The 15794-nt window shown below is 40.1% G+C and overlaps 1 protein-coding gene across 2 annotated transcripts in view; it reads right to left on the reverse strand.

Moving 5' to 3' along the window:
• The window catches only part of PLEKHM3 (pleckstrin homology domain containing M3), a 225014-nt gene that overhangs the window by 83810 nt on the left and 125410 nt on the right, over positions 1 to 15794 (reverse strand). For both annotated transcript variants that reach the window (XR_007517936.1, XM_049887981.1), the window contains exon 6: positions 360 to 423. Coding sequence is in view for 1 of the 2 variants with exons in the window: in XM_049887981.1 (XP_049743938.1) it covers positions 360 to 423 (64 nt within the window). In the remaining variant the exon portion in view is untranslated. The remainder of the gene's footprint in view (positions 1 to 359; positions 424 to 15794) is intronic.

The following is a 15794-nucleotide window of genomic DNA, read 5'->3' on the forward strand; positions in this document are numbered from 1 at the left end:
GATTTGCTGGGTCCTGTGGTAAATTTTAGGGTCACTGTGAGTGGGAATTACTCAATGGCAACGGGTTGGGTTGGGTTGGGTTGGGTTTTATGGTAATTCCATATTTAACTTGTTGAGGAACTGCCAAACTGTTTTCCACAGCAGCTGAACTACAGCAATGTAGTCCTCACAACATTTGTTATTGTCCTGTAATATTTTTTCTATCAATTTGTTTTCCAACCTGAATAGAAATTAACTGAATATCGGGACTTGTGGTGAAAGCTATCTCAAAGATCGAGAATTCGGGTGCCCAGAACAAAATCAGCGAACAGACTTCTCTAGAGGGAAAATGAGATGAAATGGCCCCTCCAAGCGCTTACCTGCTGCAGGTCGGCGAGGGAATACAGGTGGATCTGTTGGAGGAGGTATTCTCTGGGGAAAATTCTGAAAACAAGGGCAAATACACAAGTGAATTGTAGTGCTGCCACAAAACATACTTTTGCTGATAAGTTTCTAAGTCTCATTCAAGAATCCCTCCTCTCTGCTCTCCCCCATCTAGACCCCCCCCCACAACCTCTGTGAAACATGTAATAAATAGTACCCTTTTCTCAGATAGTCTTCTTCCTAACATAGATATCAACAGAGAAGGAAATGCTTGATCTGTAATTTCCAATGTAATCTGAGATGCTAGGAGTGCCATGTCGTGGTGCAGCCTGAGGGTCAGAGCACTATGTTTTTTTGTCTGTGTCTGTAATAAGCTATGAGATCTTTTTGGACAAGTCCCAAAACCCATCTGGCTTCAACTTCTTTACTGTAGAAGGAGGGTGACTGAACTCAATGTCTCTGTCTTTCCAGTGTTATTACTCTATGGCTACATTAATAGATTTTGGAGTTGAGAAAAAATAAATTGGAGTGGCACCCTGTGTGTCTTTGTCTAGAGGCTCCTATGGCTCTTATTAATGGGGACAGTGGTACTGAATATCACATTAATTAAAGTCCAACATCTTTGGCTGTCAGTTCACAGCATCTGGATAGATGAACAGGGGGTAAAAAAAAAAAAAAAAAAAACCAGCCAACAGGTACCAAAGTGCCCAAGCCCACCCAGCGTAGGTGGTTAGAAAATACTACCAAAAAACCCCATAAAACAAAATGAAATCCATTGTGCTAGCATTTTTTCTCTTTGTCCCAAGTGGTACTATGCAATTGTCTTGTGTACTATGTAATTTTCTTCTCTAAATGAAAGAAATAACCAATTTATTCAAGTAACATTTGTGTCTGTCCACTGTGCCAGGCACTAGGAAGACATCTATGAATAAGACAGTCCCGGTATCTGAACTCAAGGTGCATACAGTCAAGTGAGGGAAAGATACAAACTAATAATTACAGTACAATGATCAAATGATAAGAGATATGCATGAGCTACATTTATTTGGAATGGTCTAAGATGGTGGATCCCAACCCTGGCTATTAGAATTACTCGGGGAGCATTTAGAAAATAACAGGGCATGCACATGGATAGACCCCAGAAATCAGTGTTCCACAAAATAAAATAAGACAAAAACAGTCCTGGTGACTAGTGTAGCCAAAGTCAGAACCACTTGTCTAATATCTAGCTCATTTGGAAATTCATTATTTAATCTTTAAATTAAGCCTTCATTACTTGCCAAATCCTACAAATTATTCATTCTTCCTTCCTTCCATCCATTCATGCATCCATCTACTCACCCATCTCACACTGTGTGCCAGATCCTGGGTCGTAAAAAGGGTTAACACGCTCACCAAAAGGTTAGAGGTTCGGGTACATGCAGAGGTGCCTTAGAAGAAAGGTCTGGCACTCTACTCCTGAAAAAGTTAGGCACTGAAAACCCTATGGAGCACAATTCTACTATGACACACATGGGGTCGCCAAGAGTCAGAACTGACTCGACAGAAACTGGTTAACTAGTGTGCTAAGCACTGTTACTAGGCCAATGAAGAAAGAGCAGTAAACCAGTTAGGCAAAGTCCTTCACCCATGGAGGACTGTGGCAGGCATATTCTATTTTGGAGCTTTTCTGGGAAGTAGGACAAGTATATTTGTAGTATTTTACTCAAAGTTCTTTCCACTCTAAAATTCTATGACTTTTATGACTGGGAGTATACAGGCTATAGGAATTATTTAAAAATATTCCCTAATCATATTGGTATACCCTTACTAGAGTGCTATACCCAGTCAGTCAGTCATTCAATCAACGAACACTTACTGAGTGCCTAAAATAAGCCTGGCCTTGTGCTAAGTGCTGCAGACAGATTTGTTCATGAACAAAGTTGATGACCAACAAAGAGAATTTTTAGTTTCTCCTTAGTAGGCTGGGTCCTTCTTGCTTCTGAACACTGTTCATTTTTCTCCTTCTCATGATAATAACTAATAACTAACTGACTTTGGTCATGCTCATCTCTAATATTCTTTCAACATTATGCATACAGCTAAAGCTAGCTAGATATTTGTTTCTATGTATCTACATCTATTTCGCATGTTTATTTTTCTCTCTGGCATTAGAAGAGATTCTAAATCCCCCCAGAAGCACTTTATCTACTGTCTCTGCTCTATCACTTTTCAGGGTCTAGTATTATAATTTACATCAGGTCAGTCATAACAGCAGACACAAAGAACTGGAAAATGTAATATATATACAGGAAAGATAAAGAACTGAGTTTGTTGTGTCTGGAGAAGATGTTGTGTCCAGGAGATTTAGTGGTGGCCATAAAAAATACAGACTTTTAAGGCAGATAATGTCAATCAGCTTTTCTCCCCCAAGGCTGGAAGTTACAGCACAAAAAATACGAGATGACACTTCTTGAGAGGGAAAACTGTGAGGTATAAAAATGAGTATCTTATATTAATGCTTTTTTATATATAAATAAAGGAGAAAAAACTTTCCTAGCTATTTAGAGGTAAGGACATGCCCTTCTGCTTATAGGAGATTAAGAGTTTTGAAGGCAAGGCCAGGTAATTAAAGGCTCACTGCTCCTGTGGATATTGCTTATTCTTCCCACTGCCTATGTATGCAAGGCAGACTGAATTTGAAAGACATTCTGTGAATATCTTCTTTAGGCAGACCATCCACAGGGAAAGCACAGGTTAAGTAAGGACATAAAAGCCAAGCCCAGGAAAGCTGGGCCATAGCAACTTCTCACTTCCGTAAGGCCAAGGGCTTTTCCCTGCTGTGACTTAGGTCATGCAAGTTAGTCTGTCTGATAGGGGCCCTTTAGGAAATGGAGGGAACAAATGGGGATTTCTAAAGGCCACTTCCCCTTAAGTTTTGATTTGTAGAAGAGGTTATGGAGAATTTGTATGCCGAAGGCACACTCAGGTAGCATTAATCTGCCTTAGGCTGATCTGACTAGAGAAGGCAGGGTCCTGCAGAGGACACAGAAATGAATTTTCACCCACTTCAGGGACTGCTGGGTGAGCCGTTCATGTCTAGAAGGCAAAGGTTGGTATTCCCTTAAGACAGTCACTTCAGCATTAATTTTACTATTAACATATCCAATAAAAAATGGCTGACTATTTGGATTTTTTCCCAGAAAACGTGACTTGTGATCTCTACCGTGCATGAATATAATGCAAATGAAATCCAGTCCTATGAACTTTGTGACTCAGCTACAGTCGTGGAGACAATATTTTCAGAACCTAAAATCAACACACATTTCATTGTAATATGTAACTGCTGAGTACATAACATGTGCCAGGCTTGGAAATATGCAGAAGACATAGCTTTTAATATCAGAGAGCACGCAGACAAGTGGGATAAACAAGAAAATACAGTAAAACCTGCGAAAGCTGGAAGCTGTGCAAGGCGGAAACCTGTCAGAGAACGAAAACTCAAATATTTTCCACTAAAATGAGTGATAGAAAATGGTAAGACTGAACCCTTTCAAAGGTGGAAAACTTGCAAGACCTGGAAAAACAAGGCAGTCCCGTCAAGTTCCGGCTCTCACAGGTTTCTCTGTAGTTGCAGTTCATGAGGAGTGCTGAGATAGAAGCATATGAAGGGATGAGGAAAATGTGCAGGCTATTTGTTTAGGAAAGGCTCCCTGGAGAAATGACAAGTCAGAGTTAACCTGAAAACACAGAAGGATGGGTATTCCAGATAGAGGGAGTAGCATGGGCAGGAGCATAGAGGCTATAGAGCAAGTATGCTGCTTTCAGAGAACTGGCTGGATGGGTAGATGAAGGAGCTGAAAATGTGCACATGTTTGGGAGGGGGGAACTGCAGAGGATAGGTTAGAAAGTTAGGCAGTGGCCAGACATGAGGGATCTTGAATGCCACAGTAAAAGTTTACCCCAAAGGAGAGGGGGTGCCATAGACGTGCCTTAAGAAAGATAATGACGTGGTTAGACTTGTGACTTTAAAAGATCATTGACAGAGGAAGAGAATGGGAGAAGAGATGGAGAGATATTTTCCTTGGTAAACTAGGTGAGAAATGATGGGGGTCTGAATAGAATTAAAACAGTTGCACCGGGGTTGGAGAGAATGAGCCTACTACAAGACAAATTTCCTTAGCAGAATCCACAGGTCATGATGACTAATTTGATATGAAGACCAGGAAGGAGCCTGGGCTTATTCACAGTTTTTCAACTTGGCCAAGTAGATAAATGGCTGTTCCAATTACTGAGATACGAAATAAGGACACAGAGTAGCCTTTTCCGGGAAAGGGGCAGTTCAGTTGTTAGGACAAAGAATTGTCTGTGGAAGGTCCAAGTAGAGTTGTCCAGTGAAATCCAGTCAGAAACTTGTGAGGCCTCAGTCTACACGTTTTAGGTAAAGCCATGAGAATGAATGAAAACCCAAGACAGCACATACTGGGAAAAGAGAAAGAATTGGACCCTGGCAATACTATTTAAGGCATGCATGTGGGGAGAAGACTGAGAAGGGACAGTTTGATAGGGAGGAGAAAAACCAGAAAAGCCTGCGTCAGGGAAGTCAAGGAAGGAGAGAATTTCAAGAAGGAAGAAGGGGGTCAATGGCATCAAAGGCAGTGGAGAGGTCAAATAATATGAGGAAGACTCTTAAAGAGTGAGGCCTGAAAGCGCCTGCCGGATTTGGCAGACAGGAATTCATCAGTGACCTTGCAAAGAGTGGTTTCAGGTGAGGAGGGGAGAAGCCAGACTGCAGAGGGGTGAGTGGATTACTCTTTTAAGATGCTAACCTTAAGGAAATGAGAAATTGAGACGTTGCTACAGAAGAATGTAAAAATAAGAAAGGATTCTTGATTTAAAGGTGGGAGAGACTTGGGCATATGCTAAAAGATAGAAGCTAGTGCAGAAACAGAAGCTGAAGTTAACAAGAGCAAGGATAACTGAGGAAACCTGGCCCTGGAAAGACTTAGAGGAAATGGCTGTGGACCCAGCTGGACGCTCTTGGGTGCTCTCACTCTCTCTCTCTCTCTCACACACACACACACACACACACACACACACACACACACACGTACTTTCTTACTTTAAACGCTTCAAGTTTCTACTAAAATGTTACATAAAAGGTAATTAGTAATTTCATCCAAAACTTCAACTTTATCAGGAACTGAAAGCTACAGCCTAACTGAAGGATATCTGACTTAGCAGTCCCTTGGTAAACATGATCCTTGCTACAGGAGGGTGCTGCCTTTTGTTTTCTGATGAGGCTGCTGCGTTTAGGGCTTTCTGCGTATTAGGAGACCTCAAGGCCCCAGAGGTCTATTAATCATCAGGTCTGCCAGCACGTCTACTATAGCGGGCCAACCACATAGATAGCCCTGCTCACGCCAATGCAAGTTCATCTGGTCGGCCCTGACACCCAAGCCAAAGGACAAATGTGATAAGAAAAGTCAACTACACACTTCACTCACCCATCAAAGGAAGCCACATCAGCTGGCAGGTAGTATTATCAACTTCTCTGGTACCAGAGAACACTGAAGAAATCTGCTAAAGGACCGTGGACATCAACGAGCACTATCGTTTCTGGTGCCAACATTTCACATTTTATCATCTTTAGAACTGCCACACCGGGAAGGTAACTGAGGCTTCACTTAACAGATTGTTCCAATGAGAAAGGCGAGAAAAGATGAGAATTAAAAAGGAAAAAGGTCATATATGACCCAGAGTTCTTATATTATACAGCTAGGGTAAAAAATGCAGAGATAATTGACTAAGAAATCAAAAAGCAGCAGTCTTAACAGAAAAGGTAGGGGGCCTCATCCCATTTGGTACCACTACAGTAAGCCAAATAAATCAAGACTTATTTAAACTGACTAATTTCTGAGGACTTCTACTCAGTTTCCACCACACTGTGATGCTTATGAGAGAAAAAGGCCTGGGTCAGGCTCTGAAGGAGGCAGACCCTTCGCAGGATTTTGTTAAATTTGATAATATTGCCAGTTCCCTGAAGCTCAGTCCTTAGAAATGCACAACTGGCATTTAAAAACCCAATGGTTAAAATGTAAAAAAAAAAACTGAAATGGAAATATTTCAGCACATACAAGACAGGCTTTAAAGAAGAAGAAGAAAAAAAAAAACCACAACACACACACACACACACAGAGATAACACCAAAGGCAAACCTCCAGATTTTGATTCTAAAGGAGCAGAGTCTAAAGGAAGAATAGGTAGAGGTGCATAAGAAATAATTTAGAAAGGGAAACCATTTATTCATGTAGTACCACTGTGTTTTCCAAGAATGTGCTCCAGGGTAGGTAATTTTTACTGAGGTGAGACAGCCACACTGTCTTTCCTTTGGAGGGCACATGCATCCACGCTGAAATAAGCAAAAAGCACTGTAAAGCATCCCTAGGCAGAGATGCAATTTAGTGTTCTTGATATGAGCTGCGAACTCTTCCTGAAAGAGTTCCATTAGGCTGAATCTGGACAGGACTCATACTTCCAGCTAACGGAAAAACAATGTTAAATCAAAGGCAGATATTTTGATAGCAATCCATGGGGAAGAAACAAGCGTCCATCATTTCTCTAGGTTCCTCATTTTGCTAATCTCCTTGGCTGAAAAAGTGGCAAGATTGCACTGGATATTGTATCTTGGCAGATAGTTATGGGAAATAAGAGTTTCTCTTAGCCGTTCACTCAGAAATTGAGTTGAAGTTTCTTAGCAACAATTTAAAGCCTAGAGTAGAAATAGTTGGGAAGTAATTTTGGTTGTGATTATTCTGGGGTCTGATGATAAAAGTGACAGATCATATCACAGCTGTTAATCCTTAGCTCAAATTCTTAAGGCATTTTTTAATGGTTGCAAGGATGTAACACTTTTCCTGCAATGAATTTTTGTTGTTGTCTTTTAGGAAATTATTTTAGACAATTAATGTATATTTCATCTAATCCAGGAATAAGATACAATCACTGTCTAACAGTCTGAAGGATTTCTCAGTAAATAAAGAGCTACATAACATTATAGCAGAGAAAAGCTAATTGGTTAACTTTCCAGAGTTCCTTCTTCTAAGTTTATTAATCTATTTAGTTTTGAATGACACTGTCTTTTGCGGACAGCCTGTAGCTCCTTTTTAGGGTGCTGATACTGGTAGTATTACATACATATAAAATTTGCTGAATTTGATCTCTGGAGTAAATGAAGAAAGGGGGAGGAGGGACTAGCAGATCAGGAGGTTAAATGACTTGAAAATAAAAGTTCTAGAAGTCATTCAAGGGAAAAGGGACTCTTGACGTAGGATGAGAAGAAATGATTTCTTAAAAAAAAAAACTATTGAAATGACATAATCTATTTTAGTAGTTTCTGAGTCCTGACAGATTCATGAAGTTAATCCGTTATGGCTAAAGTCCCAGCTGCAGCTAATGACACTTTTAATTAGCTAACCTGAAAACTAGCCACAAAAGTCTGGCTAATATTAAGTCTCAAAAAGAATACAGAGTTGTATTCATTTACTGAGCTTAAAGAAGTGTTATCAGCACACCTGAAGTGCTAATAATTACTGGTCTTGAATGAGACTAATTTAGTGATAATATTGTTGTAGAACAGGCTTGTTCTTCCAAAATTCAATATTAGCCAGACTTTGTTGGCTAATAATTAGCTGCAGTTTAGATCTCAGGTTTTTTAGTTATAAGATATTCCTTATACGTGGTTCAGAGACATAGCAAGTCCAGTCTGTGTAGACTCTGTTTTAAGAATTAGGTTGCCCACAGAGATATACCTTAAAAAGCTAGCTTCCAGCCTCCTAAATTAAGCTTATTTGATTCACAACAGCATGTAATCTTTTCTTTCTGAAACAGATAATCAATACGTTTGACTTTTTTTGGGGGGGTGGTGGTTGCCACGAAATGTCTATTAGCCCATTATTATTAACTCATGCAATCTTTTGTTGAGCACACTGTATAATATCTTCATTCACTTCTTCCAAGATTAATCGTATGTAGGCATGCTCACACATCAAAACACCATTTTCTCTCAGTGATTCGTGATGCTGTAGGCAAATATTTACTGGCGTAAAAAGATATTTACAATATACTAAGTGTCAAAGACCACACCCTTTAGGATGGATTGCACCTCACCACACAAAAAAAAAAAAAAATCCTCACAACTGTACTAATAAGCAACATCATTATAGAGAAAAGACTGAAGTTGTCAAGGATTTCATTTTACTTGGATCCACAATCAACACCCATGGAAGCAGCAGTCAAGAAATCAAAAGACACATTGCACCTACTGCAAATCTGCTACAGAAGACCTCTTCAAAGCGTTAAAAAGCAAAGATGTCACCTTGAAGACTAATGTGCGCCTGACCCAAGCCATGGTGCTTTCAATCAACTGATATGCATGTGAAAGCTGGATGATGAATAAGGAAGACCAAAGAAGAATTGACGCCTTTGAATTGTGGTGTTGACAAAGAATATTGAATATACCATGGACTGCCAAAAGAACGAACAAATCCGTCTTGGAAGAAGTACAATGAGAATGCTTCTGAGAAGCAAGGAAGTACATCTCACATACTTTGGACATGTTATCAGGAGGGATCAGTCCCTGGAGAAGAACATGTTGCTTGGTAAAGTAGAGGGTCACCAAAAAAGAGGAAGACCCTCAATGAGATAGACTGACACACTGGCTGCAACAATGGGCTTGAGCTTAATAACGATTTTGAGGGTGGCACAGGACTGAGCAGTGTTTTGTTTTGTTGTCTATAGGGTCACTATGAATGGGAACTGACTTGATGGCACCTAAAAACAAGTGAAATAATTGGGTTACAAATAGTACATATAGAGCACTAAGAGTGAGCCCTAAGGTAAACTATGGACTTTAGTTAATAATTATGTAATCAAGATTGGTTCCATAGAATGTAAGATGTTAATACTAGGCGAAAGTGTGCAGAAGGAGAGGGGGTACATGGGAACTCTGTACTTACTGCACAATTTTTCTGTAAACCTAAAACTATTGTAAAAAATAGTCTATTAAAAATAGTATGTAATCAGTTTTTTTTTTTTTTTTTTAATCTCTAATTGAGAAGACTAGGGCTGCAAGAAAAACCAGAGAGGAATAATTTGGAAAAGGTTAGTGAATATAGTTTCACAACTTGAAGAATAAAATCAATTATCACTGAACTATACATGTAGAAATTACTGAATTGGCATGTGTTTTGTTATGTATATTTTCACCACAAGAAAACAGAAAAAAAAAAAACAGTATGTACAGTATGAAACTATTTTTATGGGGAAAAATCATCTGTAAAGGAAAAGGTCTAGAAGGATACACACAAAAGTGATAGAATAATGACTTTATTTATTTATTTAAAATGATGAACACTATCAAAATCAGTTTGACCACAATCTAGATGTTCATCAACAGATGAATTGAAGGCGAAGCAGCCAGGATTTGCTGAAGGGTTGGATTTTGAGTGTGAGAGAAAGGTACCTGTCCTGACTCACTGGAGAGATGAAAGTGCTATTAAGTAAGAATGTTGGAGAAGTAGTTTGCAGTGGGAGTTGGGGTGGGTAAGGATATTAGGAACCCAGTTTAGGATATACTAATTTGAGATGCTATTAGACATCCAAAAGACATTTCAATCTTCCGGTTTAGCCTCACCTTCTGTGACTTTAGGAGAAAGCCTGACACTTTTCCTGGGAAACTGAGAAGGAGTCTTGGTAAGTCAGATGGCATTTACGGGAAATGGTCTAAGAGCTGTAAAAACTGCTAAAGTTTGCCTGAAGACAGAGGAGGCAAGGAGAGTTCTGACAGAATACATACAACATGCACACCAAAATAAATAATGTTGCTAATCAAATGGCAATCTTTATTTATGATAGAAATTTCTCACTGGTCAGAAAAGCTAATATTTCAGTAGGAACTAATGCTACATACGATCATAATTTCAAGAAAAAGGTGGATTTAGAAGGTGGAAGAATCATTTCTGGTATTCTCTTGAGACTCCCGAGTCTAGAATGGTCCAAGCCAAGGACTAAACTTGACAAACATGTAGAAACAAATGTTCCCCAAGAACAGACATAATTCTGCTCTAAGCAACTTTGATAATGCTTTTAATATTGCCTATTGGCCTCAACTAGTGTTGGGTGGAGCCCTGGTGGTACAATGGTTAAGTGTTTGGCTGCTAACCAAAAGGTTGGCAGTTCAAATCCACCAGTTGCTCCTTGAAAACCCTATGGGGCAGTTCTACTTTGTCCTATAGGGTTGGTATGAGTTGCAATCGACTCGACAGCAATGAGTTTCGAGTGTTGGGAACAAACTAGTTTCAAATTTATATAATAATGTCAACTGTGGATTCATCAGGTATCCCCAGCCCCTCTGCTGATGACAGGAATGGGGAACACTCATGTATACATGTAAAATTTCTAGACCATCTTCCCCTGGGCTGTATGATTTCATTTCAGCACTCAGAAGAAAAAATACGGTTTAATTCAGGATTTCTGAAAAGCAAGAACAAAAGACTGGTATCAGTCTGGTAATGTTTTTAGCAGTCCAAGGTAAAATCAGAATAGCAGAATGAGTTTTAAATCTATTCAATTTTTAAAACTGTTCAATATTCTGAGGCTGTTTACTTATTTTTTTAAGCATTATTAAGTTCATATCTGAAATGACAGTAAGAAGTAGAAAGTAATGTTTTGTTTGCTTTTATGTCTTTTTTGACTAAATAAAGACATATATAGGGCAAATCTATCTCCACATCTTTGTTTTAAATGTACAGGTTCATGATATGTAAAGTTCTGGCAAACAATGACCTAGAGAAAATGTACTTGTTAGCGCTAAGCCAGTAGCCATGGATGGCTCTCCACAGCTGACTATGCCTGCAGTGAGCACAGAATGTGTGTCAGAATGCCCATCTCCCTGGGGTTCAGGGGACATCACTGTCTGCCACCTCCCTGCTTTCCTTGACACTCTCCTACATGACTTCAATCAAGTCTGCAGGAGAATTAAGAGTCTAGAGACCTCCTGACAGCACATCGCCAACAGCAAATGTGATGGGGAAAGCAGGAATGATCTAATTATCAGAACACCTGGGTTTAGTGCGGGCTCTGCCGCTTACAAGCTTTGTCGCTTTGAGCAAGTTGCATAGCACCTTAGGGTCACAGTTCCTTCTCCTCTCTCTAAATACCACCTGCTTTACCTACTTAACAGGGTTGTTGTGAAAAACAAGTAACATGTTTATGGGAAGGTACTTTTTAACTGATAAAATCATACTTATCTTACAAACAGTAAGCTATTGTACAAATGTGAGACGATAGAATTAACAAACTTTTATTGCATGGCTAGCATGTGTTGTCTTCTACTGTAGATTACAAAGAATAGGAAAATTTGGCCTTTAGGATACTTGTCTAGTACCTGAGACACCAGCAAATTCTATTCTTACTATTTAATTACATGTATTAGGAGTCAAAACTTCAAATGCCTGTGGCCCCAGGCACCACCATGAATGAGTGGAATGGGCTGTGGATAAGAAAAGCAACAAAGTGCCATATATTATATGCCAGTGACACTGGGTTTGGGGAGACTATAGGAGCAGTATGGTAAACCAGAGTGCCCAAGCCCCCTATCTAAACCTGACTGCTGCTATGTGGGAATGAGGGAAGAAGTACTGTGTAATCAGAGCTTCTGACTTCCCAAGAGAAACCAGAAAGCATCACTCTCTTTCTGTGTGCGTGCGTGTGTGCGTGCGTGCGTGTGTGAACACTCCTGATTATTAAACGCTCGCAACTATTTCAAAATTGCAAAACATGGTGGGGGCCATTCTTATACAGGCCAAACAAAACATGTCTGCAGGACAAACCTGGCCCTGAGGTACCCACTGTTGTTGGTGTTAGCTGGCACTGCACTGGCACCCAACTTATGGCGACCTGATGCACAACAGAACAAAATACTCCCTAATCTTGTATCATCCCCATGATGCATTATAGATTACACTGTTGGGATCTGTAGGTTTTCACTGGCTGATTTTCTAAAGTAGATTGCCAGGCCTTTCTTCCTAGTCTGTCTTAGTCTGGAAGCTCCAGATGGAGGCACAGTTAGTGACCTTTGATTTATACACATCCTACTGTTCCTGTGTTCAGTGGCATGTGGAGGGCTGAGGCCCCTTCTCGCTCTTCTTAGGTTCCTGCTCAAAAGCTCCGCTGATGACTCCTGATCCGGATGTTTCCTGACACTGCCCTGCATGACAATATTTTCCACGGAGTTCTTCATGCACCTTCATGTGTGGACACTGTAAATAATTCTTCTTGTGAAAAGTTAACTAGCTCCTGAACCGATTCAGCTGGGTAGCCATCTGGGATTCCTCAGAAACAGTGAATTGTCAGCACTATAAACATTTTAGGCTTCCTGGAGGACACTGACTTTCTAAACTAATCACCCCTGCCAGTCAAGATTTTCGGTATGGGTTCAAGAACAAGGCGTTCATTTAACAACAATAACAAAAACAGTGAGGATGAAAACCGGACAGTCATCATAATGAAAAGCCTAAAAGCAAACTGTGACTTCCCTAATAAGGCAAAGACCAAAGTTGGCTCCCTGGTGGTCAAGCACCAATACAATTAATCAGTCTGTTTTCAGTTTTCTCACGACAGCAATATTAACAGTTTGTTTTATTCTGTTTATATGGTGCTGACAGGTCTTCAGCATGTTGAGCCTACTTGCTAGAGATTAATGGCCACTCTTATACTGAGGTAAAAACCAGGCAGGGAGAGAATGCCTTTTATAACTAGATAAGAACTGGATTCTTTTTTTTTTTTTCTCTGTTCCCCTACGGCACATCAACTCTTCCTTCTTTTAATTTCTATCAAGAATTACAGGATTAGTAGCACTCGGTGGGTTCACCTCACTGTCTAAACTCCCCCAGTTCAGCTGTTATATCCCTAGGTAAGACAAAACCTCCCAAAAGACCAAACTCACTGCCCTCAAGTTGATTCTGACTTATAGCGACCCTAAAGGACAGAGCCGGACTGCCCCGTAGGGTTTCCAAGGCTGTAATATTTACAGAAGCAGACTGCCACATCTTTCTCCCACGGGGCAGCAGGTGTATTTGAACTGTTGACTTTTGGGTTAGCAGCTGAGCACTTAACCACTGCACCACCAGGGCTCCTTCAGGTGAAACAAAGGAAACCTTTAATTGCATATTGATTTGGGGTAAATTTATCATCTCTAAAGGCATGTCGGCTAGTTTTGTTTTTAAAAAGTCAGATTCCATCTAAATAGGAAAGATAAGTGTGAGGTAGCCTTCGGCAACAGGAATTTTGCCATTATTAGGTGGGCGCGGTTCCTCCTTGTAGCTCTGGTTATCTTTGTAGACACTGAAGAAGGTAGAGAGTTAAGTATAGCCCAGCTCCTGAAAGTATGGACATCTCACAGAAAATCTCTTAGAGATATTTTACTAAATAGTCACATTTCAAAATTAATTGGAAAGATTTGAAATCTTACAAGACCTGACCTTTTCTTCTTCCCCACCTCCCTACCTCCCATGAAAGTTGTAAGAGTACTGCTTGTTACTGGTATAGTTTTCTCAGCCCCAGATTAGAGAGAAACGGTAACCCCAAAGATTATTTGAACAGTATGTAATTTTATGGAACTCTAAATCACAGAACTATACTGTGGGAACCCATCCATGTGCCTCCTCTACAGTTCTGTAGGAATCATTGTCTTATGTTTGTTCTTAGGGAACTTCCCTCTCTGCCCAATTTATGTAACAACGGCATGGATAAGTCCCCACTGGCACAGGACTGGGCAACGTTTCATTAGGTCATACATAAGGTCGCCATCAGTTGGAGCTGACTTGACAGTAACTAACAACAGCATACCCAGGAACTGCAGGTTAGGGGCCCTGGCTAGCTTTTCAGCCCACTTCCCCTTGCTCACTCTTCTCTTGAAATAGTAGCACAGAAGAGAAAAGATTGTTTTCAGTAAAGAGGACATCAGGAGGTGATGTTTAAGTGGAAACCTTTCAACAAAGATCTTAAAAACCAAAGACAAGAACATCCTAGGATAAGAAAGCAGTAATAACAATAGCACCTACTATGTAAAGGCACTGTTGTTCGCACTTCAGTTGTATGGTGTTGTGTTGCTGTGTGCCATCAAGTCAATTACAGTTCCTAGCAACCCTATAGGACAGAGTAGAACTGCCCCATATGACTTCCAAGGCTGTAATCTTTATGAGAGCAGACTGCCACATCTTTCTCCCATGGAATGGTTGTGGGTTTGAATGGCTGACCTTTTGGTTAGGAGTCAAGCACTTAACCACTGCACCACCAGGGCTCATTTTGTATAAACCTTTTGTATTGAAAGAAGAGTTAAATAATGATTTGTGCTTGAAGTACAGGAGATTTGAGAGAATGAAGCAATATATTAGTCTAGATTTTGGTAGATCTTGAATTCCATACTTTAATAATTTATCTGATGTGAAGGTTAGATTAGAGAAGGAAGACACCAGAGTTAGAATAGTTGGAAAGATACTGCAATAGTCCTGAGACTGAACTGGGGCGGTGCACTGGAAATAAAAAAACAAACCAAACCAGCTGCTGTCGAGTCAACACCAACTCACGGCAACCCTGTGTGTGTCAGAGTAGAACTGTGCTCCACAGGGTTTTCAATGGCTGCTTTTTGGGAGCAGATTAACAGGCCTTTCTTCCAAGGTGCCTCTGGGTGGACTTGGGCCTCCAACTTTTTGGTTAGCAGCCAACAGTGTTAACCATATGTACTATCTAGGGGCTCCACTGGAAATGAAAAAAGGGGAAAGATTTGAGAGTTAGCTCAGGAACAGAACCAATTAAATTTTTTTGACTGATTAATTTGTTCTTTATTTGTTCATTCATTCATATGTTCATTTAACAACTATTTTTGAGGGTTTAGGATGGGTCAGACACTGTGCTAAATGACAGGTAGGAAAATAAGGAAAAAAAAAAAAGAATTTGAAGATGACTCCTTCCCCCAAATTGGACTACCAGCCATTGCTCAGTCATCTAAAATGACATCCGTTCATCTATTCCGTCTTCCCTCCCTCCCTCCATCTATTCATCCAATACTTATTGAGCATCTACCCTGTCTCAGGTACTATGCTACACAATGGTCATGAACTAGTCCAGAAAGAAAGAAAAAAAAAAAAAAGACTGCTGTCTTTATTCTTACAGCATTGGGAGTGCCTTCTTTGTAAACTTCCATTTCTTTCCTGGTGGTCTGGCCATAAGGCCCAGTACATGGTGGTAAACCACTAAACTGCTGGAATAGCATAGGTATTCTTAGTCATCCATATAAGGAGAGGACCTCCTATTTAATTTCTAAATGTATGCCCTGATTTGGCATATTTTAACCAAAGTAAAATATTATATAGTATCTAAAATGATTCCCA

Source organism: Elephas maximus, chromosome 6 (assembly GCF_024166365.1).
Source record: "Elephas maximus indicus isolate mEleMax1 chromosome 6, mEleMax1 primary haplotype, whole genome shotgun sequence".
NCBI lineage: Eukaryota > Metazoa > Chordata > Mammalia > Proboscidea > Elephantidae > Elephas > Elephas maximus.